This window comes from Poromitra crassiceps (genome assembly GCF_964638095.1).
Source record: "Poromitra crassiceps genome assembly, chromosome: 13".
Taxonomy (NCBI): Eukaryota; Metazoa; Chordata; class Actinopteri; order Beryciformes; family Melamphaidae; genus Poromitra; species Poromitra crassiceps.
The window spans coordinates 12,430,726-12,449,929 of NC_139644.1; the positions used below are offsets into that span (position 1 = coordinate 12,430,726).

Consider the following 19,204-nt stretch of genomic DNA (forward strand, 5'->3'; position numbering starts at 1 on the left):
GAAAGGATCGGATGCGTGTGTGTGTGTGTGTGTGTGTGTGTGTGTGTGTGTGTGTGTGTGTGTGTGTGTGTGTGTGTGTGTGTGTGTGTGTGTGTGTGTGTGTGTGTGCGTGCGTGCTTGCGTGTGTGTGTGTGTGTGTGTGTGTGTGTGTGTGTGTGCAAGAGATGGAGAGAGAGAGATGTAGAAGAAGAGCTAGAGTGTAAGAGTTGTAAAAAAAAAAAAAAAAAAAAGGTGAGTGATGACACATGAACTAACTTGATAGACTATAGTGGAGATTACAGAAGGTGCTGGTTGGACCAGACTGGGTGGTTTACAGCCAGAGGAATGTGAGCTATTTCCATAACACTACCGTCATCTGTTAAGAGGCAGGGACTGTCAAAGAAATGTGTGTGTGTGTGTGTGTGTGTGTGTGTGTGTGTGTGTGTGTGTGTGTGTGTGTGTGTGTGTGTGTGTGTTCCTGCCTGTGCATGCCTGGGAGCTGCAAGTCGGCAAGCTGCTAAAAGCACCTGTGTTAGTGTGAAGCTAGACTAGACTACTGACCTGCAGCACTGACCCTGAGCAACAGAAGGACACACAGACATCCTTTGCTGATGGAATGTCAGTGATGGGACCAGGGCAGAGGAATGGGCCATGTGGTATGTATTTTACACGAAAAACTGTCCTGGCAAAGATAAAGAGCTGCCTATAATAATGCTTTATTTTTATTTTTTAGTAGTTTTAACTTAATTAAGCAGGGTTTATTTCTTCAGCAAGATGTAGATATTTATACGTAGATATCGTCTCCCCTCACAATGCTATATTGACACAGAGAAGTTGTAGGCTGAAGTGAATGGTAACGTCAGCCCTATAGAGACAATGCATGAAATAGGCTACGCCCATCACGGGGGAAAGCTCTCCATTCACTTCCATACACCAGCGTCATATTCCTTGAATTAAACATAGCTAAAAGCTATTGTGTGGCGGGCTGCGCAGACAACAAATGTAAGAAATCGGCAATTATTTTTTGTACTCGTGAGGAAAACAAGGAAGCCATTGAGAATTGGCGAAAAGAAAAATGTGGATCTAGCTGTCAAGGAAGTAAGTTGGAGTGTTCATCTTCCGTATATATGATCTTTGTGTGCAACAAGTGACATAGGAGAACGCCAGGATTTGGGGGAAGTTTTTGTTTTCCCCCATTTTGGCCGTGGTTTCTGAATGATGACGCGCTCCGCAGAGTCTCTATGGGGGTTGTTTGTCTGCGTCACTTCCTGCTTCATTCGGATGAAGATCGCAACGATCGAAACGTTAACGCTACGGTAAATTGACTGGGAGCAAGTCTACGCAGTGTGCGGACTCGACTTTTTTCTTTTTGTGGGCGTGTCACAGAAGCTGACACATTTATCCGACCTGCTTACATCATTGCTAACTCAGCTGGGTGGTTGCACGTATGTTGCAGCGACTGCAGCATCGTAATGCAGAGGCGTGTGTCCTGAACTTGTGTAAGTGCTCCTCAATTAGCTCCGTGATGGGAACAGCTAACTGCCCTGCCCATGTTTGTGTGGTGACCATTGTTACGGCCAGTGGTCCTAATCACAGCAGACATCCTCTCCATTGTCCCGCTGCAAACCTGGAGAAAATCAGGAAGTGTTGCGCCGGTTCTCTTTGCCTGTTGGTTTGCTGTCTTCCCTCTGGACACAAGACTGTCGGTTGTGCTAATTAAATTAGCTCATTTGTCCTCGATCAAGGGTCTTGTGTAGTGTAAGGGTTAAGATTTGAGTTAATAAAATGTGTTGCAGGCCGACATTGTAAATAAGAATTTTGTTCTTAATTGTCTTGCCTGGTAAAATAAAGGTAAAATAAAATAAATAAAATATATCTGGGCGTTCGGGTGGTGCAGCGGTAGATTCCAACACGATGTACCAGGGTCACAGGTTCGAGCCCCCGTGTTACCTCCGGCTTGCTCGGGCGTCCGTACAGGCACAATTGGCCGTATCTGAGGGTGGGAAAGCCAGATTAAGGGTAACGTTATGTGTCCTGGTCGCTGCACTAGTGCCTCCTCTGGTCGGGCGGGGCGGGGAGAATAGCGTGATGCTCCCACGCGCTACGTCCTGCCGGTGAAACTCCTCGCTGTCAGGTGAAAAGAAGCGACTGGCTAGTGTCTACAACTCTCCCCAGATCAGCAGAGCGGGGTGGAGCAACGACCAGGACAGCAGGAGGAATTGGCCAAGTACAACTGGGGAGAAAACAGGGGGGGGGGGGGGGGGTGTCTGAAAAATGTGTCATATCAGTGAGAAAATATCAAATGTTTCGAGTGCTTTTCCAATATAACCAGCCTGCACCTTTTGTGCCATCGTCACAATCAGTGTTCATTACAAAGCAGGTAACCATGTCACGGGGAACAAACAGCCTTTTATCATCACGTCCTCCTCTCCACTCCTGTCTCCCCCACCACGCAATATCACCAGGATCAGTATGCGAGTCCTGCTCCTCTGCTGCTCTCCGTGCCAAGGAGGTTGGAAAGGCGAGTGGATTTAGCCGTTTGATTTAGTGATCTGCCAATAGCTGGCCCGGCAGGCACGTGGATCAGATCCCAATCCCCCCCCTGCTATCTGCAGGATCATCCGTCAGTGAACTGTCCCGGGCCTGAGGTTCTTCCCGTCTAGACTGTCTGTCAGGGCGTGAGTGAGTCCTGGATCCTCCTGCGAGGTTGGAATGAGGAACAAGAGCGTAATACATTATTCAAACCCCTGAGTAGCTTTCTAGCTATCATGCGATTGGCGTCTAAAAGGTACACTCACAAGATGGCCGAGGTTAGCTTGCGCAGCAGTTTCCGTTATGTCTACAAAAAACAACAGTAAAAGGTTGTGTTTTCTTGCCTGGAAGCCAGATAGTGATCAGATCACTGACTGCAACAGAGAATGTCATTCAGATCATATCAGTGCAAGCGTGCATCATGAGCGCAGTTGAGAAACAGGCTCTGTTGTTATCGGTGGCGTGGATCATTTGCATGTGATGGCTGATTTCCTTGTTGTGACTGCTGTGGCTGACGGGCAAGTCAGACGTTATATAGTTGTCATGGAGTCATAAGATGCTCACCTGGCCCAACGCGTACCGTTAAGGCGGAGTCCTTCACGCAGCCGACCCGGGTTCGAATCCGACCTGTGGTCATTTGCTGCTGGTCCTCCCCGCTCTCCCTTTCCTGCCGCTGTCTAGCACATACTATCCTATCAAATAAAGGGAAAATGGCCACACGCACACAAAATTCTTTAAAAAGAAAACTTAAGACACACACACACACACACACACACACACAAGATCTAACCGCATAGTCAGAAGCTACCAGGTTGATGGCAGCGGATTGTGTATACTAACTATGATGAGCAGAACTGACTGTGAATGCTGTGAAACCGAATTGGAATTTGCTCAATTTATCCGACTCAACTCATTCATGATTAACCAACCCTTCTAACAATAGGGCCTTTTCTATAAGCGGAAATATATCCTGTAAACAACTGAATCTATAAAGTGTCGTTTGGGTGGGGACCCTCTCATGGTGTCCAGTAATTGCGGACATGCCGGGGGCACCGTACCTTAGTGACCCGGAGTAGACGCCGGGGCTCTCTGACCTCATTAGCCCCTCCCTCCCTGACCCCTGGAGGTCGTGGTGACCCCGCTCTCCCTGACCCCTGGAGGTCGTGGTGACCCCGCTGGTTACGGGTGGCGGAGGAGGAGAGAGCCAGGAGCAGAAGAAGACTAGGGGTGGGAATCGCTGAGTAGCTCACGATACGATATCGTCACGATACTTGGCCCTCGATAACGATATATCACGATACTGCGATACTGCGATATATTGGAAGACGATACATCACGATACCTGTGTAACAAGTGAAAAAAATACCTCTGAAGGCAAAAAATCATGTATTATGCATTTATTAGCAGAATTGACATGAACTCTCTGAGTTCACTCACTCACTCATACCATTTTCGATACCACGGAGGAAAAGTTACACATTAAGTCTTTTTATTATTACTATTAAAACAAGAAAACCTATAGGCTATAACCTACCTACCTACCTATATAATTTCTAAAAGTAGATATTAATGATCAAACATTTCCATTCATGTAGCCTACAGTAGTTATGTTTTTGTTTCAACTACAAACATAAATAAAGTCAACTTGGAAAAAAAAAAAAAAAAAAAAAAAAAAAAAAAATTAATAAACATATCGATACTTGGCGCCAGTGTATCGATAACGTATCGCGGGTGGAAATATCGCGATAACGTGGGTATCGATATTTTGTCCCACCCCTAAAGAAGACGGTGGGAAAGTAAATGGGAGGGCACAAAATCCGACTCCATGCCCTTCACTTTGGAGAGAGTCTGGGCTGTAGAGTGTCTGTAGACGCAAAGCTCAACACAGTGGTGGTTACTGTTCCATGTGGAGCTCCACGAGCAGCGAAAAAGAACGAAGGATCAAAGTTTAAACTATTATTATTATGATGTATTGATTGTTACTGGAAAGCCGACCCCTCAAGCCATATTAGCAAATAGGCAGAGTGGTGCTGTATTGGTAATCCATATGGCGATGCCTGGGGTTAAGCATGGAGTGTTTGTCCATATAGCCTAATATGGATTTTATTTTAAGAGGAGCAGTTCTCTATGGGAATATATGCACACTTAAACGCTCGCTCTCTCTCTCTCTCTCTCTCTCTCTCTCTCTCTCTCTCTCTCTCACACACACACACACACACACACTCTCTCTCTCTCTCTCTCTCTCTCTCACACACACACACACACTCAGACACACACACAGAGACCACACTAGACGTTCATGTATAATTCAGCAGTTGTCCAGACTCTGTAGTACAGTAGTACTGTAGTTGCATCCAGTGATATCAGATTACTCTGCGTTTTCCACATGCTAGAAAACACACAGGATGGGGGAAGGGAGGGGGGGAATTGTCAGCAACACTGTGGCCCTCTAGCCCAGACAATTTGTCCCGTTCTCTGGTCCAAGCTGTCTCTTTCAGGCAGAGCGGAGGCGGGATGGAACTAGTGTTTCTAGCATTTCTAGCGTTTCTGCGCATCACAGACGGAGGCCGCCTGCAGGGGTCTCCTCTCCTCTCACTCCACAATCTGCACATTATGAGACTGCTTAAAGGAACACTCCGCCCATTTTCAACCAGCTTTGTATCATTAGAACATCAGTAGTATATCAGAAAACTGTAAACGGTTTTGAAATCTGTCATTTAATTTGACAGTTATTGAGTGTTAAAAAGTGGACCAGTGACATCACTGGTCCACACTAACTCAAATTAATAACTCATTAACTCAAATCAACTCTCAATAACTGTCAAACTATGCATCATTCATCTAGTTTGACAGTTATTGAGAGTTGATTTGAGTTAATGAGTTATTAATTTGAGTTAGTGTGGACCAGTGATATGTCACTGGTCCACACTTTAACACTCAATAACTGTCAAATTAAATGACAGACTTCAAAACCGTTTACAGTTTTCTGATATACTACTGATGTTCTAATGATACAAAGCTGGTTGAAAATGGGCAGAGTGTTCCTTTAAGGAAAAGCAGGGGAACGGGGGAGAGAGCGACGTGACAGACAGAGCTGGGATGTTTTATGGGCTTTCTTCTTCATCACTCTTGACTCTTTCCCTTCCCTTTCTTTCCTATTCTGCATTGGGGACATCATTGTCTAGCGTTGTCTCCCTGTTTGTCCTGTTTGTCCTCCTGTCCGTCTCTCTCATTCTCAGCTTTTTCAGTCTTTTTAACACATTCTGGCCCCCTTTGCCATCACTTTTTTACAGTGTTCTTCATTATCTCTTCTTTCCAAATGTCTTTACTGCTACGTTTCTTTTGCCCTTTTCTAGTAGTCAAGTTGAGTTGTATAGCCCTAATTCACAAGCATGTCTCAGAGGACTTTACAGAGAATGTGTCTAGCTAAATCTAGCTAAGCAGCACAATCAGAAACAAACAGAATGAACAACTTAGCTTATAAAAAAGCAAGCATAGAAGAGAAGAGAGGGAAGAGAGAGAGAGAAGGGAGAGAATGAAGAATGAAGAGAGAGAACCGAATAAGAAGAAGACACATTCCAACTGCTCTAACCTTAACCTGAACTACGTAGCAACAAAGAATGTAGCTAGTCTACAGCCTAGACAACACTATCCTAACCTACTGGCATCCCTCAGCTAGCCCTTAAACCCGTCTGGCACATCTAAAGAATGATTTGATCTCAGTGCTCTGGCATCATGTTGGTCTGGGCTCCTGATCTCAGTGCTCTGGCATCATGTGAATCATCATCATCATAAGAATGATTTGATCTCATGTTGGTCTGGGCTCCTGCTGCTCTTCAGTGATAAGCAGCAAACAACCTAATAACCTAATGGTCCTCCATGCTGCTGTCTGTCTCACTGAGCAAGACAGAGAGGAGGTGTGAGGGAAGAGGAAAGAACTTCCTGCTTTCCCTCCATCATTTACTGTGTGTGTGTGTGCGTGTGTGTGTGTGCGTGTGTGTGTGTGTGTGTGTGTGTGTGTGTGTGTGTGTGTGTGTGTGTGTGTGTGCGCGTGTGTGTGCGCACACGTGTGTGTGTTGGAAGGTTGGGTTGGGGGGGGGGCGATGAAATGACTGAATTGCAAAGCTGCTTAGCGGTATGAGTCAGTTGGGGGATCAAGCACTATAGGGTGGATGCGGACAAAGAGAGAGATAGAGGGAGTGGGTGTGTGTGTGTGTGTGTGTGTGTGTGTGTGTGTGTGTGTGTGTGTGTGTGTGTGTGTGTGTGTGTGTGTGTGTGTGTGTGTGTGTGTGTGTGTGAGAGAGAGAGAGAGAGCGAGAGAGAGAGAAGAACAGTGTAGAAGTACAATCTGCTCGGGCTCTGTGTGAAAATGACCTAGTTGCACAGTGAGCTCGCTCTCAGCTGGATTGCCGTGTTCTGACGTGTGTGAGAAGAAGAGAGGGGGGGCTCCTCTGAGGGTCCGGGGGGGGGGGGGGGGGGCAGCTTGACGTGGCTGGGTTAAAGGCAGGATAAATAGGGGGCTCTGGGGATCCACCTCGGAGAATAAAATAAGTGTCAGCGAATCGTGCGTGGCATGATTTATGCATGCATGTGGTCTTGTGTGATCAGTGTGTGTACATGTAGATTCGTGTGTGCTCACCTGTGTGTGTGTATATAAGCGCTGTGTGTGTGTGTGTGTGTGTGTGTATATATATAAGCGCTGTGTGTGTGTGTGTGTGTGTGTGTGTGTATATATATAAGCGCTGTGTGTGTGTGTGTGTGTGTGTGTGTGTGTGTGTGTGTGTGTGTGTGTGTGTGTGTGTGTGTGTGTGTGTGTGTATATATATAAGCGCTGTGTGTGTGTGCAGAGCTGCCGTACAGTAAAACATACATGTTGTGTGGTACGCCCGTCTTTCCGTGTTAATGAATCGAGGAGCGGGTGGCCATCAGGAAAACTCATATTTGAAGATGTGGGCTTGGGCATCTGGGTAGTAGCGGTAGATTCCCTGCCTACCAACACGAGGGTCGCAGGTTCGACCCCCTGTGTTACCTCCGGCTCGGTCGGGCGTCCCTACAGGCACAATTGGCCGTGTCTGCGCCTGGTGGGAAGCTGGATTAAGGGTATGTGTCCTGTGGTCCTGACCTGGTCGCTAGTGCCTCCTCTGTTCGGTCGGTTGGGCCGCCTGTTCAGGGGGGGAGGGGAAATGGGAGGAATAGCGTGATCCTCCCATGCACTACGAAACTCCTCGCTGTGTCAGGTGAAAAGAAGCAGCTGGCGACTGCACATGTATCGGAGGAAGCATGGTGCTAGTCTACAGCTCTCCCCAGATCGGCAGAGGGGGCGGAGCAACGACCGGGACATCAGGGGGAATTGGCCAAGTACAATTGGGGAGAAAACGGGGTGGGGGAAATGTGATCATAATAAAGAAAGGAAGTGTTGTGTGTGGTCTGCAGAATGGATGTGGTGTGACACGCCTCTCTCTCTTTGAGGTGTTCATTAACCCTAACGAGGGGTCGGGCCATCACAAAACTCATATTTGAAGATGCTCGGCATGAGGGTGTGTGTGTGTCAAACACACAGGGTGTCATTTATGGAGGAGATCTCTTTACAAGGGAAGGTTTCTGCTGTTTCATCTCGCCTGGCAGATCATTCTGGTGAATAAACTCTTTGTATGTGGCCTGGTGGAACCTGCTTCTGCTGCCTTTGGTAGATAAGTCACAGTAGGTCAGGAGGACGGGGATGGCCTGAACCTGAACCTGAACCTGAACCTGAACCTGTGATCTGTGATCTGCCACGCTTCTGTCTATAGAGGTCAACAGTCATGTGACGTTTCTTGCCCCAGAAGTCAATTCCCCCCCCCCAATTTTTTTTTTTCCTGCATTCATTTTTGTTTTTGCTGAAAGTGAAATGCTTTATGGTCACTCACGATTCTCTGGAAGATTGGTTTGGTCCGGCTTGGTTCAAGCCTTAAAACTCGTTATATAAGGATTTTGTTTTTAAATGTCTACTATGGAGAAAATGAACGGGGAATTCACTTCTGGGGCGAGAAACGTCACATGACGGTTGAGCTCTATAGTACCTTCAAGCGTAACAATTTAGGTCATGAGTGATGTCATTGGACCGATTCATTGAATAGGTACAGTATGCAGAAATCGCAGCGGCTTAATCCGCACCACTCTCTGATTGGCTGGTTGGTGAATGTATTTAGTCCACAACTCTCTCTCTCTCTCTCTCTCTCTCTCTCTCTCTCTCTCTCTCTCTCTCACACACACTCTGTTTTATCTGTATCATTTGCAGTACCTGAAGACCTGTCTCTGGAGGAGAGAGATGAGCTGTCCAACATACGACGCAGGAAAAAAGAGCTTCTGGATGATATTGAAGTGAGTAACAATCATGGGGAAGAAAGAAACTCTTATAAATCTTATAAGTCTCAATCGGTGTTCATTCCTTACTTCTGGTTTGGGCTGTGTTGTTGGCCTCTGTGGGTCTGTTTATTGGCCTGGATGATGAAACCCAACATGTAGTGAGCTGACTGAGCCGCTCTCCTGTGCTTTTGCTCTGCAGCGGTTGAAGTTTGAGATCGCGGAGGTCATGACTGAGATCGAGCAGCTCACCTGTGTGGGGGAGAGGTGAGTTCCTCCTGTCGTCTGCATCGACCCTCCGCTCCCTCCCTCTGTTCCCTCTGTCTCCCTGGAGAAACCATTGACTGTTCTTCTGTGTCTGTGTCTTTTGTCTCCTCACTAAGCCGTTTAGCTGTACAGTCACGTCCCCATTGAGCCTCACACCTGTGTGTGTGTGTGTGTGTGTGTGTGTGTGTGTGTGTGTGTGTGTGTGTGTGTGTGTGTGTGTGTGTGTGTGTGGGTGTGTGTGTGCATGTGTGTGTGTGTGTTAATCCCCCTTTGTTTGCAGAGTGCAGCAGGTCAGTCCCTTGACTAAACACTCTTTATTGAGAGGCTTTCATCTGATTGGTTGACGAGGCTGTGTGTGTCTCAGGTGCAGCTGGGGCTCGGCTATTTTAGTGCACACGGGGAAGAGTGGGGCAGTGGTTCTCAACATGGGGTCCGGGGACCAGCGGGGGGGTCCTCGAGGAGGTTCCAAGGGGTCCCCAGCAAATGGGTGAATTGTTCAACTTCACCAATTAATCGTCGCACAATTACAAAATGTAGAAGAATGGCTGTTTGTTTTGATTTTGTTTTGCTGTTATTCTCTCTCAATTTACATAGACAAAGAGTCATTGAATTCTGGACAAAGGCATCTCTAACAATAAGAAATGTTCTCAGATTTGGGTCCAAGAGACATCTCGTCAAAAGGGGGGTGTGTCTGTGACGCATGGGGGTGTGTCTGTGACTGGGGGGGGTGTGTCTGTGGCTGGGGGTGTGTGTGTCTGTGGCTGGGGGGGGGTGTCTGTGACTGTCATGTGGACTAAATGAGGGGTCCTTGATGTGAAAAGGTTGAGAATCACTGGAGTAGGGAACACACACAAACACACAGGTGGACTCTTCTCTGTGGGGGTATTGATAGTATTCTGTTACATCACCACACGGCCATTCTGGTAGGAAAACAACAGGTGATTGTGATCAATTAACAGGTGATTACAATCAAGTGACACTTACAGCCAATGAGCTGTGTGTATTGTAGCGCCATGTTGGTAGGAAAAAGGCTTGTGACATCATCGGAATACTATGAATATGCTAAATGTCTTTGGCATGGCAAACTGCACAAACAATTCTTCACAAAGGGTGGGTTAAAAATGGAAGGGATTCAAATGTAATCTAGATTGATTGTCCCTTTAGTTTAGTTTATTAAAGGATCCCCATTAGAAGGACATGAATGCACCTCTAATCTTCCTGGGGTCCTTTAAGACGTGTCTCTAAACTCACAGGCAGCGTAGAAGTCATGCTACAACATCACATGATGCTACCATGTCTAACGTATGACCTGTTTTTCCTGTTCACACAGCTCACGTTCAACTCGCTCACTAAGCTCCCACAGTAGCAAATTAACAAAGTCATCATCGTGCGTCCTGGATTAACCAATCACAACGTGACAGGCGTGACAGCTGACCCACTAACACACACATGTCGGTCTGGTGACAACGCCACACCCTTAATTGTCACATGATGTGATGGACATTTCTGTGCTCCTTCGTTACAGCAAAACGACGCAAAGGAACAAACAGATTGCCATGGGGAGGAAGAAGTTCAACATGGACCCCAAAAAGGTCGGGCCTTACCGTAAACTTTCTGTTAGAATCAATAGTTAGAATCGTACAAATTTGGCCAATTCATCCAGCACGACAAAAGTAATGCTATGGGGTAGTGCAGAGGTTGATTCCTTGCCTACCAACATGAGGGTCGCGGGTTCGAGTCCACGTGTTACCTCCGGCTTAGTCGGGCATCCGTACAGGCACAATTGGCCGTGTCAGAGGGTGGGGGAAGCCGGATTAAGGGTATGTGTCCTGGCCGCTGCACTAGCACCTCCTCTGGTCGCTTGTGGCGCCTGTTCGGGTTGGAGGGGAACTGGTGGGGAATAGCATGATCTTCCCACATGCTACGTCCTGCTGGTGAAACTCCTCGCTGTCAGGTGGAAAGAAGCGGCTGGCGACTGCACATGTATCGGAGGAAGCATGGTGCTAGTCTACAACTCTCTCCAGATCGGCAGAGGAGGGGTGGAGCAACGACCGGGGCACCCTAACAGGGAATTGGCTAAGTACAAGAAAATGGGAGAAAAACTCAAAATGTGTCCAATTCATCCAGCAAGGACAAAAGTAATGCTATGAATGAGGTATACATGTGTGCTGCTCTTCATGTTTGTGTGTTTTCTTCTCTAACAGGGGATCCAGTTTCTCTTGGAGAACGATCTTCTCCAGCACACCGCCGAGGACATAGCACAGTTCCTCTACAAAGGCGAGGGCCTCAACAAAACGGTCATCGGGGACTACTTAGGCGAACGGTGAGCTCTCCAAACCCTCTCTCCCTCTCCGTTTTCCTTCCACCTTTCATTCCCCTCCTCTCCACCATCTCTCCGTCACATCTGCGCTGGCCGTGCTCAGACACGGGCACAAAGCCCCAGGAAATTGCTCGTCTGGGATTGATGTTGGAGAGCATGCCGGTAAAAGGGGCTCAGCGTACATGTGGTTCTTATCGGAGTGAAATCAGCGGGGATATATAATATAATATAATCTATATAATATATAATAGGACTGTCAAAGACAACACTGCTTTCATGGCCTTTGGCTCAGTCCAACACTCTGGTGCTGTGATTCGGCCGCCAAATTTTCCTTTCCACCTTGACCCCCGAAATGCATACGCTATCGTCAATGTAGGCTACACACACGTTTTCCAAATCAATTCCATATTGACGCGGTGTGTGGAATATCTGTGTTTTCCTCTTCCGTTTAAATGGAAAGACGGTGTCAATAGTTTTTCATGTCCCCCCCCCCCCCCACCCCCCTTCCCCATCCAGGGATGACTTTAACATCAAGGTCCTCCAGGCGTTTGTGGAGCTTCACGAGTTCGCCGGCCCCAACCTGGTTCAAGCTTTAAGGTCAGCTGGTACTGGTTTCAGAGTGTTTATTGACTGCTGGAAACAAAGTGTCCAATGTGATGATTTTATGTTGATCATGTCTTTGAAACATCAAAAAAACCTTCAGGGTAATGGCTCTATGCTATAGGTTCTTTCATGAATATCCATAGATTGTGAAATGGATTTGCACAATATCAATATTTCATGATATCCCATTAAAATGCCCCCCCCCCGCCCCTCTCCCTGTCTCTCTGTCTCTCTCTCTCTCTCTCTCTCTCTCTCCCCCTCTCTCTCTCTCTCTCTCTCTCTCTCTCCCTCTCTCTCTCTCTCTCTCGCCCTCTCTCTCTCTGCTGTTGTAGGCAGTTTCTGTGGAGCTTCAGACTTCCTGGCGAAGCCCAGAAGATTGATCGTATGATGGAGGCCTTCGCCTCCAGGTACTGCCAATGCAATCCCGGCGTCTTCCAGTCCACAGGTACCACACACACACACACACACACACACACACACACACACACATGCACACACGCGCACACGCGCGCACGCGCACGCGCACGCATGCACACACACACACACACACACACACACACACACACACACACACGTGCACACACACACACACACACACACACACACACACACACACACACACACACGTGCACACACACACACACACACACACACACACACACACACACACACACACACACACTGTGGGGCAGATATATGAGGCAGTCTCAGACAGCGTCTCCAGGACAGATAAGAGTCATAAAGAGAGTGGGCCAGGCAGACCACCCGGGCCTCAGATCAATGCAGCAGCCTCCCTGTCTTCCCTCATTACAGCGGGGCCCATCTTGGCCCTTATAAATCTCTAGCATGGGGGCCACACCCCCCGAAGCTTCTCCTAAAACCTCCACAGAGTGCATCTCTTCTGATGTAGTTGTTGTTGTTGTTGTAAAACACTTCCTGACTACATCCAAGGAACCTATAAAAGAAGGAAGAGTCATTACATCATACCTAATTGTAATGCTCTACCTGGGGCCAGTTCTGTTGAAGCCTATGGGAGTCAAATTAACTATTTGGAGAAAATAAACAAATGCACAAACTAGGGGAATTCAGTCAGTAGGGAAATCTCTGAAGTGTGTTGTTTCATCTGGTGGAGGCACTGCTTCATGAAAGATCAAACAACATAGATATATGTTGTGTTTTAGTGTGCTTCTCCATGCAGAGGCTTCAAAAGAACTGCCACCAAAGTCTGGCCCCAAGCAGAGCATCAGAACCTCCTTCTTTTATCACTTCCTTGACTACATCCTCAAGCCCCTCACACATGATTCTGTTAAGGTTTCCTCTCGTACGCTATCACTCTCAACTTGACTGGATCATCCAGTCCAATTACTTATCCTATTCCCGCCATGGTTAGCAAAAGCAGCTAGGTGGCTATTCGCTGTGTAGTCAGTATTTGTGTCTCCGGCAGTGATAATGAAATTGATCACTGGTCAATAATAGCAGTCTTGGCCAGTGGAACCTGGTCTCGTGTCCCTGTGGTGACCAGGAGAGACTTGATGAGCATGCTGGTGACAGCTCAAGTCATGAATATTAATGTGTTGCAGGGGTGACACACCCACACTTAGTTATTGGTGCTCTCTCAGGATGGGTGCTGTGAGGGTCAGGAGCTACGGTGTGCAGCATGTTGACTGAGGCAGCGAGTGTGTGCATTTGAAGGGTGGTTAAGGTTATAATATGGAATCGCATAGCTGTGTGTGTGTGCGTGTGTGTGTGTGTGTGTGTGTGTGTGTGTGTGTGTGAGTGTGTGAGTGTGTGTGTGCGTGTGCGTGCGTGCGTGCGCGTGTGTGTGCTGATGACTGCACCAAGCGGTTTTCCTCCAGTCTGCTGCCAGAGGGGGAAACCTGTTACAGACCCAAGTGTTGGGAGTTCCATGCCTGCATGCTCTCTGTCTGCTTTTCTGGATGTAGTTTGCACAAGCTAAAACGCGACAGCCGACAAGCTAACACGCGACAGCCGACAAGCTAACACGCGACAGCCGACAAGCTAACACGCGACAGCCGACAAGCTAACACGCGACAAGCTAACACGCGACAGCCGACAAGCTAACACGCGACAAGCTAACACGCGACAGCCGACAAGCTAACACGCGACAAGCTAACACGCGACAGCCGACAAGCTAACACGCGACAAGCTAACACGCGACAGCCGACAAGCTAACACGCGAGCGGCTGAAGTCGTTGAACTTCCTCTGGTGTTAGGCGTGTGTGTCATCCGTGCTGTTCCTCAACAGGAATGACTGCACAATGTATCAGGGACACACTGACAGCAATGTCACAGGGCCGTGTGTGTGTGTGTGTGTGTGTGTGTGTGTGTGTGTGTGTGTGTGTGCGCGTGTCTGTGTGGGAGAGTGTGTGTTCTAGGACATTGGGCTCTTCGCTGATTAATTCCTCACTTTTATTAGACAAAGTCATGAATGTGTCAGTGTGGAGATGTGTTGATGGACTGCTGTACCATTCATCACAAATCCTTCCTGTTCTTACCTCTGATGGTGTGGCCACTGCTCCTCATAGAGATGAGGTGCCTCGGATCAGAATTTGGATTCAATGCAGGATTTCACAATTCAGTCTAGATTTGAGAAAATGCAAGGAAAGCATGTTTTGATGACCGCAGATGAGAGTTAGTTCACTTGTTTCCAGCTTTGCATTGTCCAATCACTGGAAGAACCTTTTGGAAATATTGTTTGAGGGCGGATTTTCTCTCTAATTCTGAGAATATGTGAATCATCTTTGAAGATATGATACCATCATAGACCAATGAGTCACCTTTGTTGTTATTTCCACACTAACATGCATTCATATACACACATACATGTACAGTACGTCTGCTTCTCAGTGAGGTTGTGTGTCTTGTCCTCCACAGACACCTGCTATGTGCTCTCATTTGCCATCATCATGCTGAACACCAGCCTGCACAACCCCAACGTCAGAGACAAGCCCCCTGTGGAGCGCTTCATCTCCATGAACCGAGGAATCAACGAGGGCGGAGACCTCCCAGAGGACCTACTCAGGGTGAGAGAGACAACTCACTGTAGTGAGTCAGGTCCTTCTGACCACTGTATATGAAAAACAAAAAACTATTCCTCAAAAAAATATATATACAGTATATATCATTGTCACGGTTGACACGTTAAAGTCCTTGAATAATAAACATGGCTGCCTACATGACATACATTAAGATTATAGAACAATTAAAAATGGCTGCCTACGTGACATACATTAACATTATAGGGCAATGCAAATTATGGCTGGGCAATAATGTAATATTATCGTTTATCATCTTTCTGTGGAATCATACCGTGATGATATGGTGATTTTGGGATATCGTGACACATGATTCTGTTGTCTAAATTGACGATATTAAGCAAATTTCACCCTTAGTATGAAACGTTTCTAAGGAATAATATTTGAATATTTTTATTATTTTGTTTGACATCACACATAACATTACCGTTCAGTTCAACTGGATTGAATAAGATTTTGCATATGATTTGATTGAGTGGGGGAGAGAGAGAGAGAGATCTGCTGGAAGCTTTCCCTCTATGTGAAGCAGATAAAGTAGTCATGTTTCAGTAATTGAGATATTGCAGCTCAGCCAAATGAGATCTTCTCCCCAGATACTGATGCTAACAATCTTCCACGATGTCTCTAGTCTGTTACCAGAGTGCCCCTGGCTTCAGTTAGCTACAGACACGATGTCTCTAGTCTGTACCAGAGTGCCCCTGGCTTCAGTTAGCTACAGACACGATGTCTCTAGTCTGTACCAGAGTGCCCCTGGCTTCAGTTAGCTACAGACACGATGTCTCTAGTCTGTACCAGAGTGCCCCTGGCTTCAGTTAGCTACAGAAGGTCTAGTCTGTACCAGAGTGCCCCTGGCTTCAGTTAGCTACAGACACGATGTCTCTAGTCTGTACCAGAGTGCCCCTGGCTTCAGTTAGCTACACGATGTCTCTAGTCTGTACCAGAATGCCCCTGGCTTCAGTTAGCTACAGACACGATGTCTCTAGTCTGTAACCAGATTGCCCCTGGCTTCAGTTAGCTACAGACACGATGTCTCTAGTCTGTACCAGAGTGCCCCTGGCTTCAGTTAGCTACAGACACGATGTCTCTAGTCTGTACCAGAGTGCCCCTGGCTTCAGTTAGCTACAGACACGATGTCTCTAGTCTGTACCAGAGTGCCCCTGGCTTCAGTTAGCTACAGACATGATGTCTCTAGTCTGTACCAGAGTGCCCCTGGCTTCAGTTAGCTACAGACACGATGTCTCTAGTCTGTACCAGAGTGCCCCTGGCTTCAGTTAGCTACACGATGTCTCTAGTCTGTACCAGAGTGCCCCTGGCTTCAGTTAGCTACAGACACGATGTCTCTAGTCTGTACCAGAGTGCCCCTGGCTTCAGTTAGCTACACGATGTCTCTAGTCTGTACCAGAGTGCCCCTGGCTTCAGTTAGCTACAGACACGATGTCTCTAGTCTGTACCAGAGTGCCCCTGGCTTCAGTTAGCTACAGACACGATGTCTCTAGTCTGTACCAGAGTGCCCCTGGCTTCAGTTAGCTACAGACACGATGTCTCTAGTCTGTACCAGAGTGCCCCTGGCTTCAGTTAGCTACAGACACGATGTCTCTAGTCCGTACCAGAGTGCCCCTGGCTTCAGTTAGCTACAGACACGATGTCTCTAGTCCGTACCAGAGTGCCCCTGGCTTCAGTTAGCTACAGACACGATGTCTCTAGTCTGTTCAGAGTGCCCCTGGCTTCAGTTAGCTACAGACACGATGTCTCTAGTCTGTACCAGAGTGCCCCTGGCTTCAGTTAGCTACACGATGTCTCTAGTCTGTACCAGAGTGCCCCTGGCTTCAGTTAGCTACACGATGTCTCTAGTCTGTACCAGAGTGCCCCTGGCTTCAGTTAGCTACAGACACGGTGTCTCTAGTCTGTACCAGAGTGCCCCTGGCTTCAGTTAGCTACAGACACGATGTCTCTAGTCTGTACCAGAGTGCCCCTGGCTTCAGTTAGCTACAGACACGATGTCTCTAGTCTGTACCAGAGTGCCCCTGGCTTCAGTTAGCTACAGACACGATGTCTCTAGTCTGTACCAGAGTGCCCCTGGCTTCAGTTAGCTACAGACACGATGTCTCTAATCTGTACCAGAGTGCCCCTGGCTTCAGTTAGCTACAGACACGATGTCTCTAGTCTGTACCAAAGTGCCCCTGGCTTCAGTTAGCAACAGTACAGAAGGCCACAACTTTGTAAAACTATAGCTCTTTGCTATACACTCTCTCACGATCACACTTTCACGCTTTTTACCCAAACCTGCTCCATCGTTTGAGGCAAGAATCATGACAGCGTTGCTCACGTTCCCTCACGTTCCCCCACGTTCCCCCACGCTCCCCCACATTCCCCCACGCTCCCCCACTTCCCCCACGTTCCCCCACGTTCCCCCACGCTCCCCCACATTCCCCCACGCTCCCCCACTTCCCCCACATTCCCCCACGTTCCCCCACGCTCCCCCACTTCCCCCACGCTCCCCCACTTCCCCCACGTTCCCCCACGCTCCCACGCTCCCCCACATTCCCCCACGTTCCCCCACGCTCCCCCACATTCCCCCACTTCCCCCACGCTCCCCCACGTTCCCCCACATTCCCCCACGCTCCCCCACTTCCCCCACGCTCCCCCACGTTCCCCCACGCTCCCCCACGCTCCCCCACGCTCCCCCAGGCTCCCCCACGCTCCCCCACGCTCCCCCACGTTCCCACACGTTCCCCCACGTTCCCCCTTAACCTGAAGGCTGCCATTACAGGGAGGTGAGACATGTGGCCTCATCTCAAAGTGTTATGTGCACTGATGCTTTACTGTTTTACAGTGTGTCTCCCCCACTCTCTCTTTCTCTTCTCCTTTCTCTCTCTCTCCGCTCTCTCCTCTCTCTTCTCCTGTCTTCCTGCTGTGTTCTCTCTCTCTCTTCTCTCTCTTCTCTCACTTCTCCTGTCTTCTCTCTCTCCTCTCACTCCTCTCCCCTCTCTTGTTATGCTTGTTTTTATCAGCTTTAAATAAGTTGTTCAATTCTGTATTTCTGTTCAGTGATTGTGCTTAGCTAGACCTATTCTCTGTAAAGTCCTCTGAGACATGCTTGTGAATTGGGGCTATACAAATAAACTTGACTTGACTCTCTCTCTCTCTCTCTCTCTCTCTCTCTCTCTCTCTCTCTCTCTCTCTCTCTCCCTCTCTCTCTCCCTCTCTCTCTCTCTCTCTGTGTGCTTCTCTCTTTCCAGAATCTATATGAGAGCATTAAGAGTGAACCCTTTAAGATCCCAGAGGATGATGGGAATGACCTGACGCACACGTTCTTCAACCCAGACAGAGAGGGCTGGCTGCTCAAATTAGGTTAGTAACGCGCGCCACGCATTCCTCAGGCCGACAGAATGCGAGACGTCCTGATTGACTTGATTTGGTTACGGGTGCATTTCTCCTCTCTGACAACACAGCCAAGGTGCTCAGTGCAGGATAGAGACTCGGTACGGATCGTGTCACTCTCACTGGAGGAGAGCTGTCACGTTTTTTGCACATCAGGGACTAGATTGTCACCGGTTAAATCTTTAAATTGCCGATTTAAAATGTAATCAGACTGAAGCACCGTCGCTGTTGGAGCTTTGACTAGATTGGTGTTTGAGGAGTTCACAATGTGCAGTGCGTGATATCAGATATATACGGATCTGAGTGACCGCAGCTGTGCTTTTCATAAAGGTTGATACAGTCCAATCAGAGAATGTTTTTCTCTTTTCAGATTATTTCATTTGATATCGGAGAAGGCCTCGACTGAGAACGAATCACTATGTCACAAGAAAAAAGCAAACATTTGAGGGGGGGGGGGGACTGAAAAAATACATACGACCATGAATTTGAATAATAGAAATATATATTTTTTTTTCTTATCCCATACATCATCTCGTGACTTCACTTCCCCAGAATTATCTCATGACCCCCCCCCCAACCCCCCAGGTTGAGAACCACCGCACTAAAAGATGCAATGAGACATTTCTTGTCGAATCCAGTTGCTGAGCAGAGTGAGCTGGAGGTGTGATTTTAATAAACTCAGCAGCTTTAGCACAGCTGACACACGGCTTCAGAGGTGTGAAGC

At 47.8% G+C, this 19,204-nt stretch overlaps 1 protein-coding gene across 1 annotated transcript in view; it reads left to right on the top strand.

Annotated features, from left to right (window-relative positions):
* The first annotated feature begins 536 nt into the window (after positions 1-536).
* cyth3b (cytohesin 3b) overlaps positions 537-19,204 on the top strand; it is a 35,372-nt gene continuing 16,704 nt past the window's right edge. The window contains exons 1-9 of the mRNA XM_083649598.1: positions 537-635; positions 8,789-8,871; positions 9,056-9,120; positions 10,646-10,712; positions 11,325-11,443; positions 11,957-12,037; positions 12,376-12,488; positions 14,939-15,087; positions 18,339-18,450. Coding sequence (XP_083505724.1) covers positions 596-635; positions 8,789-8,871; positions 9,056-9,120; positions 10,646-10,712; positions 11,325-11,443; positions 11,957-12,037; positions 12,376-12,488; positions 14,939-15,087; positions 18,339-18,450 — 829 coding nt within the window. The 5' untranslated portion in view covers positions 537-595. The remainder of the gene's footprint in view (positions 636-8,788; positions 8,872-9,055; positions 9,121-10,645; positions 10,713-11,324; positions 11,444-11,956; positions 12,038-12,375; positions 12,489-14,938; positions 15,088-18,338; positions 18,451-19,204) is intronic.